This window comes from Oncorhynchus kisutch, linkage group LG2 (genome assembly GCF_002021735.2).
Source record: "Oncorhynchus kisutch isolate 150728-3 linkage group LG2, Okis_V2, whole genome shotgun sequence".
Lineage (NCBI taxonomy): Eukaryota > Metazoa > Chordata > Actinopteri > Salmoniformes > Salmonidae > Oncorhynchus > Oncorhynchus kisutch.
Genome location: NC_034175.2, coordinates 10,130,753 through 10,153,196, shown reverse-complemented (window position 1 = coordinate 10,153,196; position 22,444 = coordinate 10,130,753). Strand labels below are relative to the sequence as shown.

General features: G+C 42.2%; 1 protein-coding gene across 4 annotated transcripts in view; it reads right to left on the bottom strand.

The window, feature by feature from the left end:
- Window positions 1-22,444, bottom strand: part of LOC109907434 (dual specificity tyrosine-phosphorylation-regulated kinase 1B) — a 74,810-nt gene that overhangs the window by 14,628 nt on the left and 37,738 nt on the right. For 2 of the 4 annotated variants that reach the window (XM_031787212.1, XM_031787223.1), the window contains exon 1: window positions 12,290-14,491. The exons of the other annotated variants lie outside the window; for them this stretch is intronic. In XM_031787212.1, the coding sequence (XP_031643072.1) occupies window positions 12,290-12,434 (145 nt within the window). In that variant the 5' untranslated portion in view covers window positions 12,435-14,491. Of the gene's footprint in view, window positions 1-12,289; window positions 14,492-22,444 lie in introns of those variants that run through there. 4 annotated transcript variants of the gene reach the window in all.

The following is a 22,444-nucleotide window of genomic DNA, read 5'->3' as shown; positions in this document are numbered from 1 at the left end:
TTATGTGTCATATTTATCACACGTACAGCTTACAGATACAGAGTGGAAAATCTGTCAGACACCGCCTCAAACAGAAAATGCATAGGAAACGAAAAGAAGGCTTCATCAGCGTGTCACACACCATTTTGCAATGAGCTGGAGAAAGTACGCATTTTCAAAACATATACTTAATTGTTTGAAACATGAACATTTTACTACATATGAGGCATGTCTTACCTTGCCTCAAAGTAGCCTAGCCAAAATCAGACCATATTCGAGATAATTATTTATAGCAACTTTTCTTTCATTGTCCAGTAGCCAAAGCACAATACTAGTCCTATTAGCAACCTGCGCTAGTTGTTACACAATAGATATCCCTCTTTCTACATTTCTAACAGATATTTCCATCTCTGTCACACGAAACCACTCGCATGTGCGTACCGCTTTGCTAACGGTGTTTTCCCATGAATTGCATTACGGAACGAACATTCACGCGAAGCCTATTACCTTGTGTGCATTGCTGGGCTTAAAATGTGAACTAATATTTGATCAACATTTGAAGCTAAGCGTTTTGATCGGTTGCATCACTCATTTTCATGTAGCCTAAACCTACTGGTGTGAATTTGGGATCTTTCGTTCCACAACTGTCCCAGAGTCTGTTTGGAATTGGCTATTTCTTTCTCGACAAGCTGACCAATAGAACATGTAAACTTTTCCACTATGGGGATAGTAGATTGACAGGCTAGTGATGTTGCTGCTCGTTACTCTTCTTGTTGGCTGAGGACAAATAAACGTGCAGTTATTCTAACATCTTCAAAGTGCACGTCAGAATTCAGTAAGGACGCACATCGTTGTATCCTCAACTTATATGTTCTGTTAATATGAATTACCATAATGTAAAATGTGAATTCTGTCATTCTGAGCACTGTGGGTGGATGCCCTAATCAGGTTATGCATCCAATACACATGGGTCCGGTAAATCTCTCAAATACCGAGTTAATATAAAATTCTGACGCTCAAAAAACATCGTAATGATGTCCCTTAATTTATACAGTCTGTCCGTCTCCAACTCTGTTCTTCCCTCCAGATGTGAGTGTAACAGTATAACTTTAGACCGTCCCCTCGCCCATACCCGTGCGCGAACCAGGGACCCTCTGCACACATCAACAACAGTCACCCACGAAGCATCGTCACCCATCGCTCCACAAAAGCCGCGGCCCTGCTACTTCAAGGTCTCAGAGCAATTGACGTCACCGATTGAAACGCTATTTAGCGCGCACCGCTAACTAAGCTAACCGTTTCACATCCGTTACATGAGGAATATTAAAAAGAGGACATGGGGCACCAATTACCTTACACTACTGAACAGTACCAACAGCATGTCCTGTTCAATGGTTTGGTTACTTATAGTGAAAAACCCTTTCAACACAACCCTTACAGTGCAACGTCCTAAATTGCTGATGAAAACATTGACCACCTTGCTAGTGTCCTGCCAGAACAACAGATTAATTGCATGTCTCCGGTAAAGTGCAGAAAGAAGAATATGAAAAAAGGGGGTATATAAAAGTGATGAGATATTTCACAGCCAATGCTTTTATCACTGGCTTTTAAAGTGAGGAATAACGGGGGTGAAATTTATCAACGACACATTACAACTTGAAATAGCCCGCCGATCAATGGCCGTAGTTTAAACCAAGTGCAAAACAGCACGTCTGAGCACCATCAATCCTGAGGGGTGACTGCACGCATTCCCTCCTATTATAGGATGAGTCCCAACACCGACATCAAGAGCGGGCTGAGAAGGTAGGAGGAAACATTACATACGCAGACTCATCTCAAACTGCTTTCTGTCTCAGCACAGATACAGAGAGAAACACAGACACAAATATTTATAATATTTCTTATTGCTGTTGCATTGTCGAGAAGGAACCTGCAAGTAAGCACCTTATTGAACAATGTACGTCATGTGTATCCTGTACATACGACTAATAAAACTTGAAACACACACACAGTATGTCTCCGGTACACTAATAATTCAATATTAAACTGATTATGGCAGTAGGCGGATAATGCAATTGTCATGTAAACACCTTACTCTGCTCATCTTAAAACACCCGGTTTTCTGAGCAATCTTTTGAATTATTAGGACATGTGAACACCGACATTCCAGCGGTGTCTTCTGCGCATGTGCTAGCACCAGCAGAGCGGGCCTCCCTCTTTAGCCCGAGTGAAGTGTGTTTGGAACAACAATATATGCGTTTTAGAAGTCGTTTTCACATACAAACTTTGTCCAAACTCTAAATGTGATATGCTCGCTGTGGTATAAGATTTATTTCCAGGAAGCCTGATCTCAGATGTGTCCATGTAAACAGGATTATTATGGAAATCCTTCTTCTTGCAAAGCATGTAAACAGTTTAATCAAACTATTATATTAATCTGACTATCCACAATAATCGCATTATTGTGAGCAGGTAACCACACTCACACCAGACCTGTATCCAGAGCTTACAGTGTTACAGTTAATCAGCCTTTCAGATCAATACGACCATGTTCTACAGCAAAGACTGTTTAATAAATCTCCATCAGCATTGGCCATGCATTGTGAGAGGTTAACAATACAACACAGTTTAAATGGTTAAACTAAATAGGACAGCTGCACCTGCAATGTTGTGATTTTATGCTACAGTAATGACTGTAGATGCACTGGGATAAGAATTGCGAAGAAAACTGTAGAAAACCGGTCTACAAAAAACAGAAGAGAAATTTCATAACGCACGGAAACTGCTGTTGTTATGAGAGGCCTTGTTCTGCCCTGGCCTCAGTTGGGAGGGATATGACGATAGTTATGAGGGCTATCTGCAGAGCACTGAGAAATGTCACACTGTGCCTTTAAATGCTGAAGTGAACACATTGAGAACTTCCTGAGTGTGACACCCCCTTCCTCTCTGGCTGCTCATTGGCTGCTAGTATCCAAGGGCTGGGCGGCGAGGTCTCTATAAATAAACCTGGTAGCTTGTGCTGTATCAGCAACCCTTCCCACAATGCCGCTCTCACCCTCCCTCTTCCTCCTCTATTTCTCTCTGCCTGTTACCTCTTTCTCTCTCCCCCAACCGGCCAAAGCACTCACACAAATGTTTTCTCTAATGGGGCTGGATATTAATAAAATATAGTAGGTAAGGGCACACAGCCATCTATATACAGACACACAGGTGTACTGCACAGGGTAGAATTCATCCTCACTTATGCAAGTGTCAAATCGGACTGGGTTAAATATATACAGACAGGGGTGTCTGAAGTAATAATTTGCACCAATTAACTGTGCATGGACCGTGAGGTATCCCACCACACCCCTCTACAGCTGACAATCAGTGTGTCACCATAGCAACAGACCATCCCACTATCTGTCTCTAAGGAACAGGAAGGAAATGGTGTGTGTGTGTGTGTGTGGGGGGGGGGGGGGGGGGGGGTGTAAGGCCAACAGCTGAACCCACCGCCCCTCCCCCCGCCCCTGTCCGTGTTGGCCCCTCTTATACCCTGTTAGGGTAACGGGAGTAGTGGTGCCACCAAGCCAAAGTTGGACACAGGGCAAAAGGCAAGAGGTGGTAGGGGGGGGGGGGGGGGGGGGTGATGGAAGGAGAGAAGGGATAGAGTGTGGGTAAAGAGCTAGGTCTGTATGCTTCAAAGCAGAAGGAAGGAAGCTTTTTGGCCACCGGTTTCCCACTGTTCAAGTCACTGGTGTCCATTATCCTCCCACTCATGCAACGACACTGTGGTTGCCTGACTGGTACACTGACATTCTAACTACACACATTAACACACTCGCCGCCACAACACGGGCAAGGAGGACCACCGTGTTGTCAACCTCTCCAATGTCCGGTCAGGATCTCCAAGCTCTCATACAGGCACACCTGACAGAGCCAGGTAACAGGCAGGTAACAGGCAGGTAACAGGCAGGTAACCCAGTACCGTTAGAGCTCCCTCTGTGAATGGTAAAATCACCTTGAACTTTGAAGACAGCAACTCAATGCTGCCAACAAGTTACTTCTGTGTTTAGAACAACAGTAAATAGAACACTTCCCTGTCGTCACGCTTACGACAGCCAGACTACTTTCCTGACTAACCTTGTCCATTGTCAGTGGTCACAAGAGAAGGCACCACTGTCAATAGAAAGTTCCAAAAGCTAAATCTTCTTCTAGAACTGTCTCTGAGCTGACCTCGTGCAGGGTGCAGACCCAGCGAGGGCGAGGGAGTGTGGCAGGGGAAGCTAAGCCCATGCCCTCGTGGTGCCCACTGTGTCTGGGCCAGGTCAGGTCACTGCGGACACTCATGCTCCTCTTTCCCGGCACAGCCGGCTCGCTGGCACTGAGGGACAGGCACAGCTGAGACACAAATACTGCGCACTCTGACACGGCGCTTTCAAGCCCAGACTGTGAAAGAGGGGGTGAGAGAGTGAGGGAGAGACAGAATGTGTGTATGCAAGACTGGCTGCTTGTACATCATGAATATGACATTCCATCTGTCAAATTCTATGTCATAATGTACCTGTGTGTCCCTCCACATGAAACCTCTCTAGTTGTCCAGAATCTCAGTATGTCCCTCAGTGTAAAGGCTCTGGACCCTTACTGTACTGACCCGGACCATTAGCTACTTCTCAAAGGTCAAATGTCATACTCTTGCTTCCACATGCCAGGCAACAATCCAATCAGGACACAGCGGTAATGTCCACTTCCAGCCTGCACTGCCCGACATGATTGGTGCATCAGATCATTGTCATGACATGACTGGCTTGTACATCTGGTCATTGTCAATCACTGGACTGAAAATACAACCACCTTGGCTTCGGATACAATCAAACAGGATGAAGACAGGCCAGAGGGAAGTACCTATCATCATATGACCACAGTATCACAGTAGTTTGATAAAGGAGGAAGTTCTGGGCATTCACTGGAAGTGTGAGCCATCCTATGGAGTGAACTGACTGCAGATTAGGCTTATAAACTGAGTCCAGGTCAGGAAAAACTCCTTGTCCTCCTGGTGACAATCTCCACCTGCCAATGCCCAGACACCAGCTAAACCTCCTCATATCACTGGCCTGCTCACAGCGCCGGCTGGCGGGCAGCAACAGAGTGCTTTATTTATTTGAGAGCAGCCAATGCTCTTCCTCATTTCCTCTTGACCACCCACACACTGACTGTGCCTAACATGTCTAGCAGCAAGGAATGGAGCGGAGGGGGGAAGGGGGGCTGGTAGGATTCTCAGGAAGTGAGAGATGTCATCCCTGTGTCTAGCAGTGTGAGTCAAAGTGGAGGAGGAGGAAACAAGATTATTCATCAGAACAGGAGCGGGAGTGATGTCCCACCCCACACGCCCCAGTGAAGCGTCTGTGTTTGGGTGTAGCAGTGGGGTCCAACATGCAGCCACCCAAAAGGTCTCTGAAGACCAGCCACAGTGTCAAACAGAACACTACATAAAATACAATGATAAATCCTCTACTGCTTCAAGTAACAGGTACGTGACTCAAAAGTCCCCATGAGGTGTAATTTCTCAGTGTCATCAAACTAGAGTTTCCATGCCAGCTTCCCCATACCTGGTCACCCCCTCGTACCGACCCCTCTATCCCAACACCACCCGCTACACCCCCAATGAACTTTATAGACAGTCAGCCCCCCAAAGCTGAGTCAGACTGAAAGCTATAAATAACAACCATCTGAGTCAACCTCTCTCATCAAACAGTGACACTGGTAAATTGAGCGCTCACACAGTACATACAAATATAACTAAATCCTCTCCCAAATGTATTGGGAGAGGAAGGCCGACAACAGCCCTGGTACAGGACGATTTGTGGCCGTGGTACTTTCTGGGCTCTGGCTTGACAACTTCTACTACAGAGAGAGAGCTGGTATGGATGAGGATGTGCTTAGTACCCAGCGTTTGATGTATTGTTTTAAATATGTTTCTCTTCCTGCTGGCCAATCCAAATGCCCATCTTGTCAGCAACGACTGAAGCTAATCTGCTGCCTGAAACCCCCGATGGCACAACAGGAGGTATCAAACACACACACAATGTTGTGCAAGCTTTCCCATTCCTCTCAGGTCAGACGGGCATGTTTGGCATCGTTGCCAAAAACGTAGCAACTTACAGCATCTAAACCACTCCCTTAACCAACAAGTTTCAAATGTGACCCAAAGGTTCTCATCCCCCTTTTAGAAGGGCTTGTTCACATCTTAGGACGGCTGCAGGTTCTCCTCAGCTCTGGACTAACTCATTAGACTGACCAGCTCTAATCGATCTCAGTGTGATCAAGCTCCTTTGGTGGGCAGCAGCCTGGGCATGTCAGCTCCTGTAAACACAGCAGCTATCCATCTAGTCCTGCCTGCCAACGGGAGAGGTCAGTCTGATTCTTCAGGTGGAGGAAGCAGAGGGGGAAGAGTTACAACTCACCACTGAAGTGTGAACTTACATACAGCTTCGCAAACTGCCTATTTTACATATGAAAGAACAAGAGAAAGAGAGGAGGAGAGAGTCAGAGAGAGAGTCAGAGAAGCAGGGGAGAGTTTGCTTGCTAAATGTTTTATGTGCTTTCAGTGATGGAAGTGGCTGTGTCAGCGTGGATACTGTGAGTGATGCGCAGCAGGGGAGAGGCCAGGGGAGGAGGGGTGCAGAGTGTAGGGGGTGGGGGTTGTCTGTCAGAAGATGTGGGACGGCTGGGGCTGCTGGTACAGGCTACATGCACACTGAGCTCTGCTTCTGCTGCACAATAACATGTTTTCCTTTCAAGCTTGCGTCATCAAGGGGGGGGGGGGGGGTGAGAGGAGGTCGAAGGGGTGGTAAACTAACACAATGTATAACTTAAAATTAAACCAAATTGTTTGCACTCATGACTATTGCATTCAATTACATTTTCAGACAACTTAGAAGCAAAGCAAATACTTCATGAATGTATTGTATTGTTACAAATCAACCTGCTAGGTTGCTAACCAACTAGCCTGCTAACGTTAGCCCTACCAGGCTGCTAACGTTATCTTAGCACTACGAGTCAGCCAGTTGCTAATAACAACTGGCTTATAGCTACATTAAAGTAAACCAACGTTTTATAAACACATAACGCCATCTAACCAGTTATTAAAGAATGCTAGCTATTTGCAGTTATCTTATCCAGCAAGCTAACTGGGCAGCTAACGTTAGAGAACATGCCGAAAAGTTGACAAAAACAAAAAGGAGAACAGACAAGCCCACTGCATGAAGGCACTAGAGCCTGCAGTGTCCATTGCCGTACATGCCCCATCTACTTCTTGTTTACATCATACTTCCTGTGATTGGTGGATTGTAGGTCACCACCGCCAACACATGGTCTGGAATTGAATTAAATGCTAGCATGGCTACTGGCTAACATTAGCCAGTTTAAGATAGCTACTGAGCAAGCATACCAACTCAGTAGCACAGCATAGATCCTCCAAATGACTGAGAAATAGTGCATTCTGGGTAGTTTAGAAGCTATCCAGGAATAAGGTTATACATACGTAATAACCCAAAAACATAACTATGTTTGTACTTGTAGGTAACCATGACTCCAACTAAATTACTATATCTTTGACCACACTGTGTTACATTGGTGAGTAAAAACTCATGCTTCCTACCCTTTAACGTATTTAACTAGTGTGAAGCGAAACACCACCACAACACAAATCACCTCAAATCACCTCAACAACCCCCCCCACACACACACACACACAAACACTTAGCCTATGTACTCGCCTCCCTAACAATCTCTAGTCCACACATCCCTATTGCTTCATCACCACAGTCTAAAAGTCACAGCCACAGAAAATAACAAAATTACTTTCCCTCTTAGCGACAGTCTGAGGGAGATGGAGGGGTGAAGCCTAAAGGGCCATTTTGACAGACTTGGGAGCGTTGCAGAGGTCTCCCCCCTCCTAACCCTGTATACCAGCTCCTCCCAGCTAAACTACAACAACAAGGATACTCAATCCAGACTGATTTATTGGATGGCGCATTTGTTTACCTCCACATGACACCAACTTCCACATGAATCACATTCCACAGAGGGGGACAATCTCAAGGGACAGCAGCTTATAGAGCACCACTCCACCCACCACCTCCTCTACACCAGAGGAGGCTGGTGGGAGGAGCTATAGGAGGACAGGCTCATTGTAACAGGCACCTGCCACTAACTGTAACCACACCAAACACAACACAGTCCAACAGGCAATACTGTCTGGGGATCTTGTTAAAAACACAGCAATCAAGAGCATTGATTGCATCACTTCAGTCACATTCTTGGAGTGGTGGAATGAATGATAACTTCAGTATCTTGTTTACTGGAAAGTCAGAAAGATAAACATGACTCAACCACAGTAAGCAAGGGGACAAGACGTTTCACCTTTAGACCATAAATTAGTGCAGGAATCAAACAAGATGAAGGGGGGGAAAGGAGCAAAGGGCAGCGGTGGGGACGTGGTGTTTGTGTGACTGCTTCAGATACCGCTGCTTTCAGTCTCACAGTCCAAACTCCACTAACAGAGGGCCTAACCTGAGATTATTTTTCTTTCCCCAGCTCTAATATGGCCCTCATCTTCTCCCTCTTGTTCTTCTACTTCAGGAAAAGAAGCTCCCACCATGCCTTTACCTTTGGCCTTAGGCCTAACTATTATCATATCTTCAACATTTCCAGACAGAAAATAAATGAACCAGACAGAAAGTCACACTCTTCCTCAAGCATGTTACATACATTTCTCTCCAGCATCTTTCAGACAGTTAAATCAAATGTTATTTGTCACATGCTTCGTAATCAACAGGTGTAGACTAACAGGGAAATACTTACCCAGTTACTCAGGGCCCTAAAACTAAGTCAGTAACCTACACATGGCCGCTCAGCCCGCACCACACTGTGAGGACGAAAATAGGCAGCAGAGAACGAGTCAGTTGGATACTGAGATAAAAATAACTTAAATTAAAGGGGGATATAGCTAAAAAGTCACCCAGATATGTGGGTATAAAGACTGCACTTTCCCCTCATGTCTCACAGAGTCTGATACCTCTTAAAGTCCAGAGAGGAGCTTCGAGTTACAATTGACAACTACAGCTGTGCGTTGATTTACAATTAGCCTGCTAAATCGCTGTTACTAGGAAGTGATAATGGCAACAATAAAAGTTATGCACTCAGCTGTAAACGTGGAGTGTCACCATCTCCCTACCCCCCACCAATAGAGATAGCAATATTAGGAGTGAGGTCTGGCCAGTGAGAAATACTTATGGTTGAGGGGAGGCGGGGCGACTAAATAACTTTCCAACTGCCAAAATGTTATGGCCACCAACTTCACCAAGTCAAGTTATTTCAGTGCATGATAAGTTTTTTTTCTGATCAAGCAGAAGCCTTGTTTAATATTTACTAGACTTCTAGCAGCCATGCTATGACAGACAACAGTAGGTGAGCTAAGTTTCAATGTAACCCCCAGACACCGTGCCCACTTCAGTGGCGGCTCACTGTGTCATGAGTGGGAGTCTCTCAGCAGGGGGATGGGAACGACAGGCCAGTGAGGGACACAGACAGCCCTTTCCTGAGCCAAGCTGCAATCCAATTTAAGGCTTATGGGGGCGAATCTGCATTAAACTACTGTAGACTAAGCAGTCTACAAGGTGAATCCCATCAGCTATTCAACAAGTGTTCTCCTCGTGCTTCACTTTTCAACCCAACCTCTCCTGGCCTCTCAGCCACATGTCGATAACTCGCTTACGTTTGATGGGAAACTCCTGAGATAAATGGCACCATGGAAAGCTGTGACCTTAAAATAAGTGCTACAATGTCAAGCATCAAGGGCACAGCCATGGACAAAGTGCATGACTGACTGATTGAGTGTCTGACCAATGGCGGTGTCAGTGCTTCCCTGCTACCATGCTGGACCAGCTGGTCAGACTGGGATCAGTGGGGGATGGTGGCTGGTGTGGTCGTCCTCACAGAAGCTTTAGATTGTTTGTTTGAAAACTTTTTTTTAAATGGGCCAATTAAGTCATTTATCTCTAAAGGGCATTAAGTGGATAAACGATTGACAGATAATTGAATTCCCTTCTTGAGCCAATGCCAGAACTGGGCAAGAATGGGAAACCCTTACACAAATAAATAATCAAATGAAAGTATAAACAGAAGAGCATTACAAAAACTGGACAATTGTCTCCCTAACTCAGTATTCATTCATGCCTTCATCTACCCCCATCCCCAACTCTCCCTCTACTTCCACATGTATTCTTCCGTCCATTGAATAGGCATCACCATCTCCACTAGCTGCTTCCTGTACTAACACAGACCTGGCTGTTCACTGCCTGAATGTCACCACACTAAGGTATCTTTGTCATTAATAAAACAGGCTACATCCTTTGTAATAACACAACAATATGCCTGGTGTTCAAAAGTAGTTCAAACCCCTACACCTGTAGGTCCAGGTGTTGCTTTTGATTGACCTGTATTGAACCAGCAGGTCCAGACAGTGAGAATCTATCTACAACAGTCAGATACTGTGAAACGTGACAGAACATAAGATGTGCAATTCCCCAGGGGCAGGGATTCCGTGAAGCACTTGACTTACAACAGCAACAACATAAATCTGTCATGCTACTCGTAAAATAAACTGTGAATTGCCCAAATGTCAAATATTATGTAACCCTGTGAAACTTTAAGGGAATCTCCACAACAGAGGTGATACAAACGTAACCTGAGAATTAAAAACAATATGCATCAGGCCCCTAGAAAAGGATAGGACACATGGAGGTGGAGGGGCCCCATCACAGGCTTTGAGGTTTAACACTCAGATCAATAAAGTTGTTTTGCAACCTCACACACACACACACACACACACACACACACACAGTGGAACTCCCAGCTTTGCTAGGATTTCCCAGCTGCCATGGTAAAACACGCTGAAGTGTGAACCACATGACTCTTACAAGTAGAGCACAGCTGTGCAGAACATAAAAGGCATGTGTCCATCCATGGAAACACTAGGACTAAAAGATCAATGGACTGCAGTAGTAACACCTGGGCAACAGTACCCTTGAAAGGAATGAATTTATTCCCACAATTGTTTGAACAAGTGGCTGGAGACAATTGTGGGAAAGGAGAAGGGGAAAGGGGGTTAGGGTCTCCGAGATGGAACTTCTCTAGGTGGGGTTTGCTTGAGTTTTTGTGATGAGCATTTCTGGGAATACCTGGCCCTATTAAAATAAACCTTAGAGCATAAAGGTTTAACACGGCTATTGTTGAGGTAGGTGTTAAAAAATGGTTTTATCCAACCTGAGTTCAAAAATGAACTCAGAACAATATGAACAGGTTGATTCTGTAATTACATCATTGTTATGCCAGTAACAAAACATTACAATATTTGTATTAGTTCCATTCTACTACGTTAAAACATGTGTATGCTATTCCACCGAAGTGCTCTACAACAGTGATGAAAACTGTACTTGATGCATCCATGAGAACAGTAGTAGGACACCGACCAATGGAACTCTGCAGCTTCAAGTGTAATCCTCCGACTCTTATGGAAATAATGGATAGGTCTTTCCCCCATTCTCTCGCCCTCCTCTCATTACGTCATCACTATAATGCTTGCTTCTTTTTTTCTTTTCTTTTTACCATTACAATGGCACGCAGTTCTGTGGTTGTTCATGACTTTGAGGAGGATGATAAGCACCAGTGTCATCAACTCCACAGATCGCAGAAACTATGCATGAATAACGCTAAAGTGACAACTACGCAAAAACAGCGCTCAAGTCAAAACTATGCATGAACAATCCTCAAGTCAGAGACCACACACTGCTTCAGCTCACAACATCGAACATTTACAAGCATTGAACCAACCAAGAGAAACCAGGTAGTTGGTGCCATAGGCAGACACATCTTGATCCAACTCATGCTATAATGAACATCGGTCTTATCAGTTTGCGTCATACAGGATGAACATGTAAGGATACACAATACTCATATCTCAACTAAAAGCATTGAGGATTTCACATGCTACAAAAGTTCCATGACAACATTCCACAGAGGTGGTGAACCTTTTGGAAGAGAGGAGGGGGTCTCACAGAGAACTACACAGGTGATGGAATAACAACGTACTTTTCCACATATAATTCCACACTCATTATTCAAGTATGACAAATAACTATCTTTGCTTAGATTGATCCACTAAAAGTTTACAACACATGCTTAGTGAGAGAGTGAGTGAGAGTGTGTGTCTGTTTGTTCAACTGTGAGTGTGTATACTCATTCACAAACCAACAATATTTGTACTAACTTTTTGTCGGTTTCCGGAGTAGGTGTGACTGAGTTGGTAAGTAGCGACTTTGCTCTGGGTTGTTGATCCAGGATTCGGTCGGCAGATTTGCGACCATTCTGTTAGAAGGCTGCGACTTCTCCTCCACTGACGAAGTGATCACCATCTGAAACTCTTGTGTGTTGGGCTGCTGTATCCCAGAAATCAAGTCAAAGTTTATAATTTGGGGATTCCAAAAATTACTTTGGAAAACTATGAGGATGCATCAAGTGTAGAGTGAAGGGGTAATCCTCGGCTCAGAACTCTTCAGAAATCTCTGCAATCCAGCAATATACATCCAACAACAATAAAACTCAGGTTTGAACCGGAAAGGCAGGTATATAAGGGTTTCACACAAAAATATTTCTTTGTCAACAATTCAATCCTGAAGTGGTGGAGACATTAGGAACCAACGAAACTAAAAAGGCACCATTAACTTGTTTCCAAAAAAGTTTCACGTCATCTTTCCTCTGTATTCTTTATTACTATGTTTCTCTAAGGCAATGAACTGGGTTTCAGGCAACAATGCTTATTTCTGACGTAAAAATATAATATAATTATTTAAACTATATTCTTATATAATTCATAGCTATTTCTTATTTAATATATATATATGCTTCTCTGTGTATATGGGGAAGAAAATATTTGGTTACTCAAGTTTGCTTCTTATAAGTGCAGTTTCTCATGCATTGTTCCTTGTTCCGTGCTGAAAGAAAAGTTTACTTCCAGTCAAAGATAAAAAGAAGTTGAGCAGGGTGAGATGTAATATCTGGGAGCTTGACTGAGACAGGACCCCCACTCGAATTTCCAGTTTTGATAATTCAGCAGCTGACAATGGAACCAGAGCTAAAGCTGGAAGTGTTGGTGAGCTGAGTGTGGGGGTCTCAATTTCCAACTACCACCATTTACCCCATCACTCTAAAAATAGCCTTTGCCTCTTAGATTCCGTGTAAGTATCCTATTGTGAACTAATCAGTCAAAAAACAAACAGGTGAAAGCAATCCAAAACATCTGTGCTGTTTTCTTTCCCAGACTTCAACCTGGTGGTTTAATCCAGTGACACAAATGGTACAGTTCAGAGAGATAAATCATCCACAGTAAAAGCTTTTTGTCTTTGTCTCCTCCACCAGATGCACAAACATGAAAATCTACCCTTCCCCCTTGAAGGAACTAGCGAAGTCCACAGTTAACTGGTGCCCTTAATAAGCGCTGCCAGGTCGAGAGGTGGGAGGAGAGGGACACGGAACTAAAAACACGAGTGACAACAACCTTTAGCTTGTGAAAAAATGTTATCGTGTGCAGGAAGAAGAAATAAACACGTGCATGCAAAAATAAATATGACAAAGCAAAGTGCTCATGTGCAAGTAAGTGTATTCCAAGGCACAACAAAAGTCAAAACCGTTTTTAGTGTCAGTTTCAGTTTCTTGCTCTCTATTCCAAAGCCTCTGATCTAGGTAGAGTCAATGCGAATCTCTTGATGATGAAAAAAAGTGAATATTCTATTTTGATTTGATGTGCCAGAGACGCGTCCTCATACGCAGCAACAATGTATCCTTCTCTCTCGCCAGTTCACTTGGGTGGGAAAGGCTATTTGTTAACTACAGAATGTCAAATTCTTGAATATAATATTTATAGCAATAGATCCGGTCCGCACTCTCCCAGATAATATTTTAATTATTTTAATTGACGTATCTCGTCTGACAAGACATTGACGACAGTACAATAGTCCGGTTTTGGAGTCTGTTCGTCAGTTTTGATTCAAAAACTGTAGCGACAGCTCAACAAAAAATTAAGTGGGTTTCCGGAAGTGAGTCTTGATCCCCGCGAAAGTAAAATAAAAACGTGCATTGAAAACAAAACACTTTACTCCGTAGATCCAAATGATCAAAAGCAATAGACTTTTCAACACTGTCACCTCCCTCTCATACTGTCTTCTACGCAGTCGTTCGCTGGCAGTCAATTCGGAGCTTCTGTATGTATCTCGATGTTCTCTCCTCACGCTCCTGTCGCCTTTGATTTCTCCAGGTCAAACAATTAACTATATTTTCATTCAATCCTCTGATTTTTCTCGCAGGATATTCACCTCCGAGGTGGTGTTCTTCCCGGGTAGCATTAACTCATATTCGCCCCTCTCCCGTTATTACTCCCTGTGCTGGCTACCCTTTCTGGACCGCTCCGGATCCACACCCTGCGATGCGGATTGTTCCAACAGCTTTTAGAGCGCAGGGGGGCTGTGGAGATACACTCCGATAGCAGCGGAGTTGACGCAGCTCCATGCACATTAATGTTTAAAACTCTTAAATTATCGGGGCTACCTAGAGTCACAGTACAGCAAGGAGACATTAAGCATAGTTTTAATTTCCCTGTTTATGTGACATTACACGCGGGGTACTTGAAATATTGTAACCCTGAGACTTTTCGCATCCCCCTTTTTGAGAGTAGTTGCGCCACCAATTGCTCCTCTCCATTTATAGTAACAGGCAGATATATATATATATACACACATACATATACATGTATATATACACACATACATGTATATATACACACATACATATACACACAAATGTATACATATATATATATACACGTATACATATATATACACACGTATACATATACACGTATATATACACGTATACATATATATACACATATATATATACACACATATACATAAACATGTATATATACACGCATACATATATATATACACACGCATACATATACATGTATATATACACACGCATACATATACATGTATATATACACACGCATACATATACATGTATATATACACACGCATACATATATATATACACGCATACATATACATATACACGCATACATATACATGCATACATATACATATACACGCATACATATACATGTATATATACACGCATACATATACATGTATATATACACGCATACATATACATGTATATATACACGCATACATATACATGTATATATACACGCATACATATACATGTATATATACACGCATACATATACATGTATATATACACGCATACATAAACATGTATATATACACGCATACATAAACATGTATATATACACGCATACATAAACATGTATATATACACGCATACATAAACATGTATATATACACGCATACATATTTTATTATTTTTATATACACACACATACATACATACATACATATACACACACATATATATTTTTATATACACACACATACATACATATACACACATACATACACACATATTTATATATATATATATATATATACATATTTATATATATATATATATATATATATACATATTTATATATATATATATATATTTATATATATATATATATATACATATTTATATATATTTATATATATATATATATATATATATACATATTTATATATATATATATATATATATACATATTTATATATATATATATATACACACACACTATATACACACACACACACACACACATATATATATATATACATACACACATATTTATATATAAATATATATATATACACACACACACATATACATATATATATACACACATACATACAGTGTATATATATCTATCTGCCTGTTACTATAAATGGAGAGGAGCAACTTGGTGGGTGCAACTACTCTCGAAAAGGGGGGATGTGAAAAGTCTCAGGGTTGACATCATGTAGCTGTGTGTTACAATATTTCAATATTTCGAGGGGGCAGGTAGCCTAGTGGTTAGAGCGTTGAGCCAGTAACCGAAAGGTTGCTAGATCAAATCTCTGAGTTGACAAGGTAATAATCTGTCATTCTGCCCACTGTTCCTAGGCCGTCATTGTAAATATGAATTTTTTCTTAACGGACTTGCCTAGTTAAATCATGTTTAAATAACTGTGTGTAGATATATATATATATATCTACACACAGAGAAAGACAGAGAGACAAAGACTACAATGATGGGGCAACACTGGGTGCGCGTGCCCAAACAAAAGCCTTTACCACTATTCACACAATATCTGAAAATAACCGCAACAATATTCCTGAACGAGATACTAGTATACATGCTGTGGAAAAAACTTGCCAACTCATCTCAATCTATAACAAAATAATGAGTCCAATGGAGCATAAGGAAAATATACAAGTGAGTTATAACTAATTATTAAAGTATTGGATAGAGTCAAACAAGTTACCTTAGAATAATGTAATCAGTTAAGTAAAGCAAGCATTTTGTGACACTATATTTGAGTCAACTTGAATCTGTAGCCTATTTATGACTATCTTTCAGAAGTTTATTACATGTCATGAATGACAAAAATGGCTTCCTGTTCCTCAAGTTTATAAAAAAAAAAATTACTAAGACAGCTATTTGTTTGCTGTCCTTCACCATGTCTATTTCTGCAAGCTTCATTTCGTTCTACCAGTCCTTGAGAATGATTTCACCTTTTCTATACTAAAGCACGCATACTGGCAAAACCCTTCCCCTTCTCTTATTGCTTTCCACCGCCACTACTCTCCGCTCTCCCTGACGCGCCTTCCCCGATCGTGAGCACCATTACTCCCCACCCCCAGTGTGTGCGCGTTCGCAGGCTCTGTTGCTATCCGACGCCACGGCAGCTCGAGCGTGATTGGTCAGACGACGTCCCTTCAGCTGCTTGAATTGGTCAACTTGGATATCTGGGCGGAGATAGAAAATGAGGCTGCCCTGTCCTCTTGCCTCCTCGTCGTCGCCAAACGCATCGCGGAGGCAGAAAGACGTGCCCGCTGAAACAGTTAAAGACCTCAGGTAGACAGACAGGGAAAGGGGGTAAGACCACTGGAAATGCGACCAAAGGTGTAGCTCACGAAGTCATGCAAAAAAAGGAAGCTATAACAGTTTCCTACAGAATAGTTTCCTATAGAAAAGTTCAAGCAATACTTTAAACTTCCCATAAATAGCATGCATAACTGGAATAGGGCACAAAAAAACTAAACGAGAATATCGAATGCCAGCATAGGGCCAGGTGACCGTTCACATCTAATTAAAATATTCTGTCCTTGCCTGCAAGTCACACAAACTAGGATAATGTAAGCAAAACAGGCAATAACATGATTTAGGATATCTGAAAACACTGGCAATCTGATCAAACTGAGTTACTTTTTTGGAACATCAACAAAATATACTTTATTTCTTCTTCTGATCAAACACAGGAAGAAAATAAAACTATTTTAAACCCTTGTGACACCAATAAATGGCAATGGGGTAAATTATTATCTATATGACATAACAGATGACTTCAAAAATGTATATGTATCTCAATCCAGTAAAACACAAAGGGCAGGTTAAGTAATGTTGTGATCATTTAGCCTTGGTATTTTTGAAAGCTCTGAAAATAATTCCCTGTGACATGTGGAACCGAAACAGCATTGTCTGTTCTCAAGGAGATTGAATGTTGTGAATCCTTGCGTGTTCATGTTGGGTATTCGTTTCCATATTCTCCCCCAAAATAACAGCAACTGGAGAGATGGGAGGGGATGTACAAAACGAGGTTAACCATGCCGTCATTCATCCTCCACGGTAGCCAGTGAATGTGCGTGTTTCCCCTTCAGAAAAACTTGAACTTCACTGCAGACAGCTACTGTCGTCATGCAAGGATTGGGATAGATTTCAGCACACAACTTTATCAAACTGCGAGCTGGAGATATTTGAAATAGCTATGCAGCACATGTCACTTCCATTAGAGAGCACTGTTGATACAAATACTAAACCCCAATTACAGGTTATAGGTTAGCGGTGTTACTAAGGTGGTGGGTGACATGGGAAGGGGGATGTGGGTGCTCACACCCAAAATAAATGTACAATTTGCATGCAGGACAAGGTCATTAGAATGACTTTTGCAATAGCACCTGGGGTTGCTCTGCAGTTGCACTGTGTATGCATTTCCTATGTTCTGGTAAAACAGGCAATTTAAAAAGTCGCAGGGTATTGCTATATTTCTCAATTATGAATGTTCTCTCGACCACAAATTAGGATGTAAACAGTCACCAACAACAATTATTCAATGTTCTGAACATTTAAAAAACCTGTGTTACCAGAAACATATAAATGATAAAAATAGGTAGCCTTAACAATACATTTAATATATATTAGAATAAATAACAATTATGTCCCCAAATGTATGTGTAAACTGCAATACAACTAAATAAAAAAATGCCAGGGACTTTGACAGTCTAATCTGATCTGGAGACACCACAGCCTCTCCATCTTTGTTCCAAAATATGACACAACAAATATGAATAGCAACGTTATACTAAACTTGGTTGAGCAATTAGCCAGCAAATTAAACCCCCCCCCCCCCCCCCCCCCTCCTTTCTCCTTAGCGCCGAACAGAGGCACAGCAAGGCACATACAGTCCAAACCGAACTGGTGCAGCCTCCTTGTATCATTAACACTATTTTGATTATATAAGCACAAATGTGTAGATAAATGTGTACGTGTATTATGTGAGCTGATTCTCGGGAGTGAGTGTGACTCGGTTCCAATAAATCACGTTTGCAAAGCTCCCAGACACCCGAGATTAAAAACGCAAGGCGAAGACTCCGGGACTCACGTGCCTTGCAGCAAAATTCCACCCGGCAACTACACACTATACCATGGTAACAGCCCTGCCATTGGTCCCGGGTGCGTTTTGAAATGACCAATGGGAGGGCCGGCAGCGGGTGATGCGTGTTGCTAGGTAAACATGATGCAGTGGGAAGATACGGTAGTCGAACTCTACAGAAGAAGCTACGAGCGCCAGAGGAACGGAGGGGTAACACAGCAGCGAATTACAATTACACTGCGGGGAGGTTGCCGGGGTTGCGTTTCAGCTCTGCTAAAGCTTGGGAAGATGTTTTATAAGGTGTGTGTATACTGTAGAACTAAATGTCCTTTAATTTCAGCGATAAGTAGACCCAGAGACAAGCACTGATTTCACCCATCATAACCATTACTCATTCTCACCTAGCGCAGGGATGGATGGAATCCTTACCAACAACGAATCACATGCTTCACTGCTGTATTTTCAACCTCCATATCTACAGGCAGAATATCCAAATATATATCATAGCTCTCATGGCCGACCAGTGAAATCCTAACAACTAAATAAGGTTACAAGGAGCCTTGTGACGCCAAGGTCTCCACCTTTTTAAAATAGGCACCAACCCTTTTACTAACCTTTGAAATGGAACAAAATTAGCCAATAATACAATTTACTTTGTAAAAACATTGAAAATTATGCAACAGAAAGTGATGTAAAATGCTTGATTTATTAAAGTTATCTAGAACTTGCAGTATGTTTCAGTTGTTACATCAAGCTGCAACTGCTAAAAGTAACACACTGACAAACAGTTTCAAATATCAAACTTTGACTTGAGTGAAACAAAGTTAATCCAAATATACATATATGCCTCATCCTGTTACAACATGCCCCTCTGATCATCACAACAGCTCAAGGACCTCTGGGAGGAATGGGAAATGTGGCATCATTTCTGTTCATCGCTAGAAGGGATCCAGCTTTTGTCAAATTAACATCAGATTTGACTTTTCATAGCAGGTTATGAGAATTAGGTTAAGGTTAGGAAAATGTTTAGGGTTAACTAAAATGCAAAAAAATATATACTTTCTTACATTAATTTGACAAAAGCTGGATCCTTTCTAGCCATGACCCATAAATCCACCCGGCAACTCAGGCGTTTACAAAACAGACGCAAGGCATGTCATAGGTGATGAGCATGAGCATGTGTTATGTTTCCCAGTGGGCTATATAGTGTACAGGAAAGGTTGGAGTTACATGTGACAAAAATGGCCCAATGTTGCTACTGCCATGAGAGTTCTGCCAAGAAACCCAAGAGCAGGCAGAGAGTCAAGTTGAACACTGAAAGAAGTTTGAGGCACTTCCTCCATAAATAGGACCTGGGAGGTCCCTGCAAGGACAGGTGTAGGAGTGTAGCAAAGGGGAGGCAAATACTCGGGCCATGCCGGGAATACTGGACAAACAGATTAAGCAATCTAGTCAATATTAGTGTCATAAAGTTATGACATTTTTTTCCTTGCAAGTAACCATGAGGTTAAATATGAAATTCAATACAGAAAGAATTTCTGTCCAATAAGTCCAATAATCTCATCGAATCAAATTTTATTTGTCACATGCACCGAATACAACAAGTGTAGACTTTACCGTGAAATGCTTACTTACAAGCCGTTAACCAACAGTGCAGTTCAAGAAGAATTAAGAAAATATTTACCAAATAGACTAAAAGTAAAAAATAATGAAAAAAAAATGCGGGGGTACAGGTTAGATGAGGTAATTTGTACATGTAGGTAGGGGTGAAGTGACTATGCATATATAATAAACAATGAGTAGCAGCAGTGTACAAAAGGTGGGAGGGGGCAAATGTAAAACAGTCCAGTGGCGATTTTAGTAATTGTTCAGCAGTCTTGTGGCTTGGGGGTAGAAGCTGTTGAGGAGGCTTTTGGTCCTAGACTTGCGCTCCGCTACCGCTTGCCGTGCAGTAGCAGAGAAAACAGTCTATAACTTGGGTGACTGGAGTCTGACAATTTTATGGGCTTTCCTCTGACACTGCCTATTATATAGGTCCTGGATGGCAGAAGGTTTGGCTCTAGTGGTGTACTGGGCCTTTGGCACTACCCTCTGTAGCACCTCACGGTCAGATGCCGAGCATTTGCCATACCATGTGGGTATGTTATGTTTTTGTTATGTGATGCTTCTAAATGATAACGGTTGAATAGAAAAGGAAATAACTTTTTTTTGCATGATCACAAAAAAAAAGGAAAATCTCTCGTCAAACATCTCCTTCAATGTCTCCTAATGACACCTAGAGGTCCCCATTTTCCTGTATGAAACCGCTGAACATGACTGAGGTATAAATGTGTTCTGCTCAGTTACCATCAATTCTAATAAAATTCAGGAAAGCATTCTACAACCAATTCTAATTTTATCCCAATTTCATTAATAATTATTGAGAAAAAAATGTTTTGCCAGAAACTTGTAACCTGTTCTCATGCAGGAGCATGTCCACCCTCATTTGTGTGCATTACTGTGTCTGTATTAAAGGGGGAGGGATAATGGCACAGAGAGAGGGCTTACGCGGCATCACTATGCACGTGTCTTTGCACTTATGCCTGACCCTTTTCTGGAGAGAGACAGTAGAGAATCCCCACTGTTAATCCCTGATGAGGCTCCCCTCCCCCTGCTCGACCTTTCACCTGAAAAGCACACATTCATTCCAGCACGGACACAGGGACACAGACACACGGGGCTAATCGCACATACCAAGAAACTGTGTCACACAGAGACCCAAAAGCGTTAGACAGGATGCGCATCTATTGTACATAACACAATGTTGCCTCTGCATGCGTGTGGACATTTCCAATGTTGCACTATGTCATGGTTTACAATGCCAAGATGAAGTGTTATTTTTTTCTTAAGGGGTCAGGGAGAGTTTATTTTGAGATCAGGTTTCTGTTTGGGATATACCCATAAGAGGCAATGGCACAGTTCCAGTTGTGACAGTCTGTCTGTGTGCAAAAAAAATCCCTCCTGCTCTTCCATTTAAATTAACAGCATACATTTCGCATTCAAATACAGAGAGAAAACAAAATATTTTTTAATCAACTGATGGTAGTAAGAGGAATTGGAACTGAGGCTTTGTGACAGCACCGGGCTGACTCTAGGACCAGGATAAACATCCAGAAGTAGATTAAGGGGTGTGATGCAGGCCAAATGTTGTGATAATTGAGGAGGGTCTGGTGGTCCCTCCTTTGCTGCCCCCAGTGGCCAACCTTATCTATTACAACAAACCACTGGCTCGGTACTGCCAGAGGAAGAGTGATGTCTTTTCTGAGTAGCACCAATCAACTGCACTGTGTTATAGGGGAGCAACTGACTCCAGTGCAAATTGCAATTAAATACTACATGGAAACTAGTGATGCATCGATATTACATTTTTGGCCGATACTGATATCCGATATTTAACATCTTTGCGGCCTTTTTAAGCATTTTATTACAGTTATAGTTAACACATACATATGGATGCAGCGGTCTAAGGCACTGCATCTCAGTGCAAGAGGCATCACTACAGTCCCTGGTTCGAATCC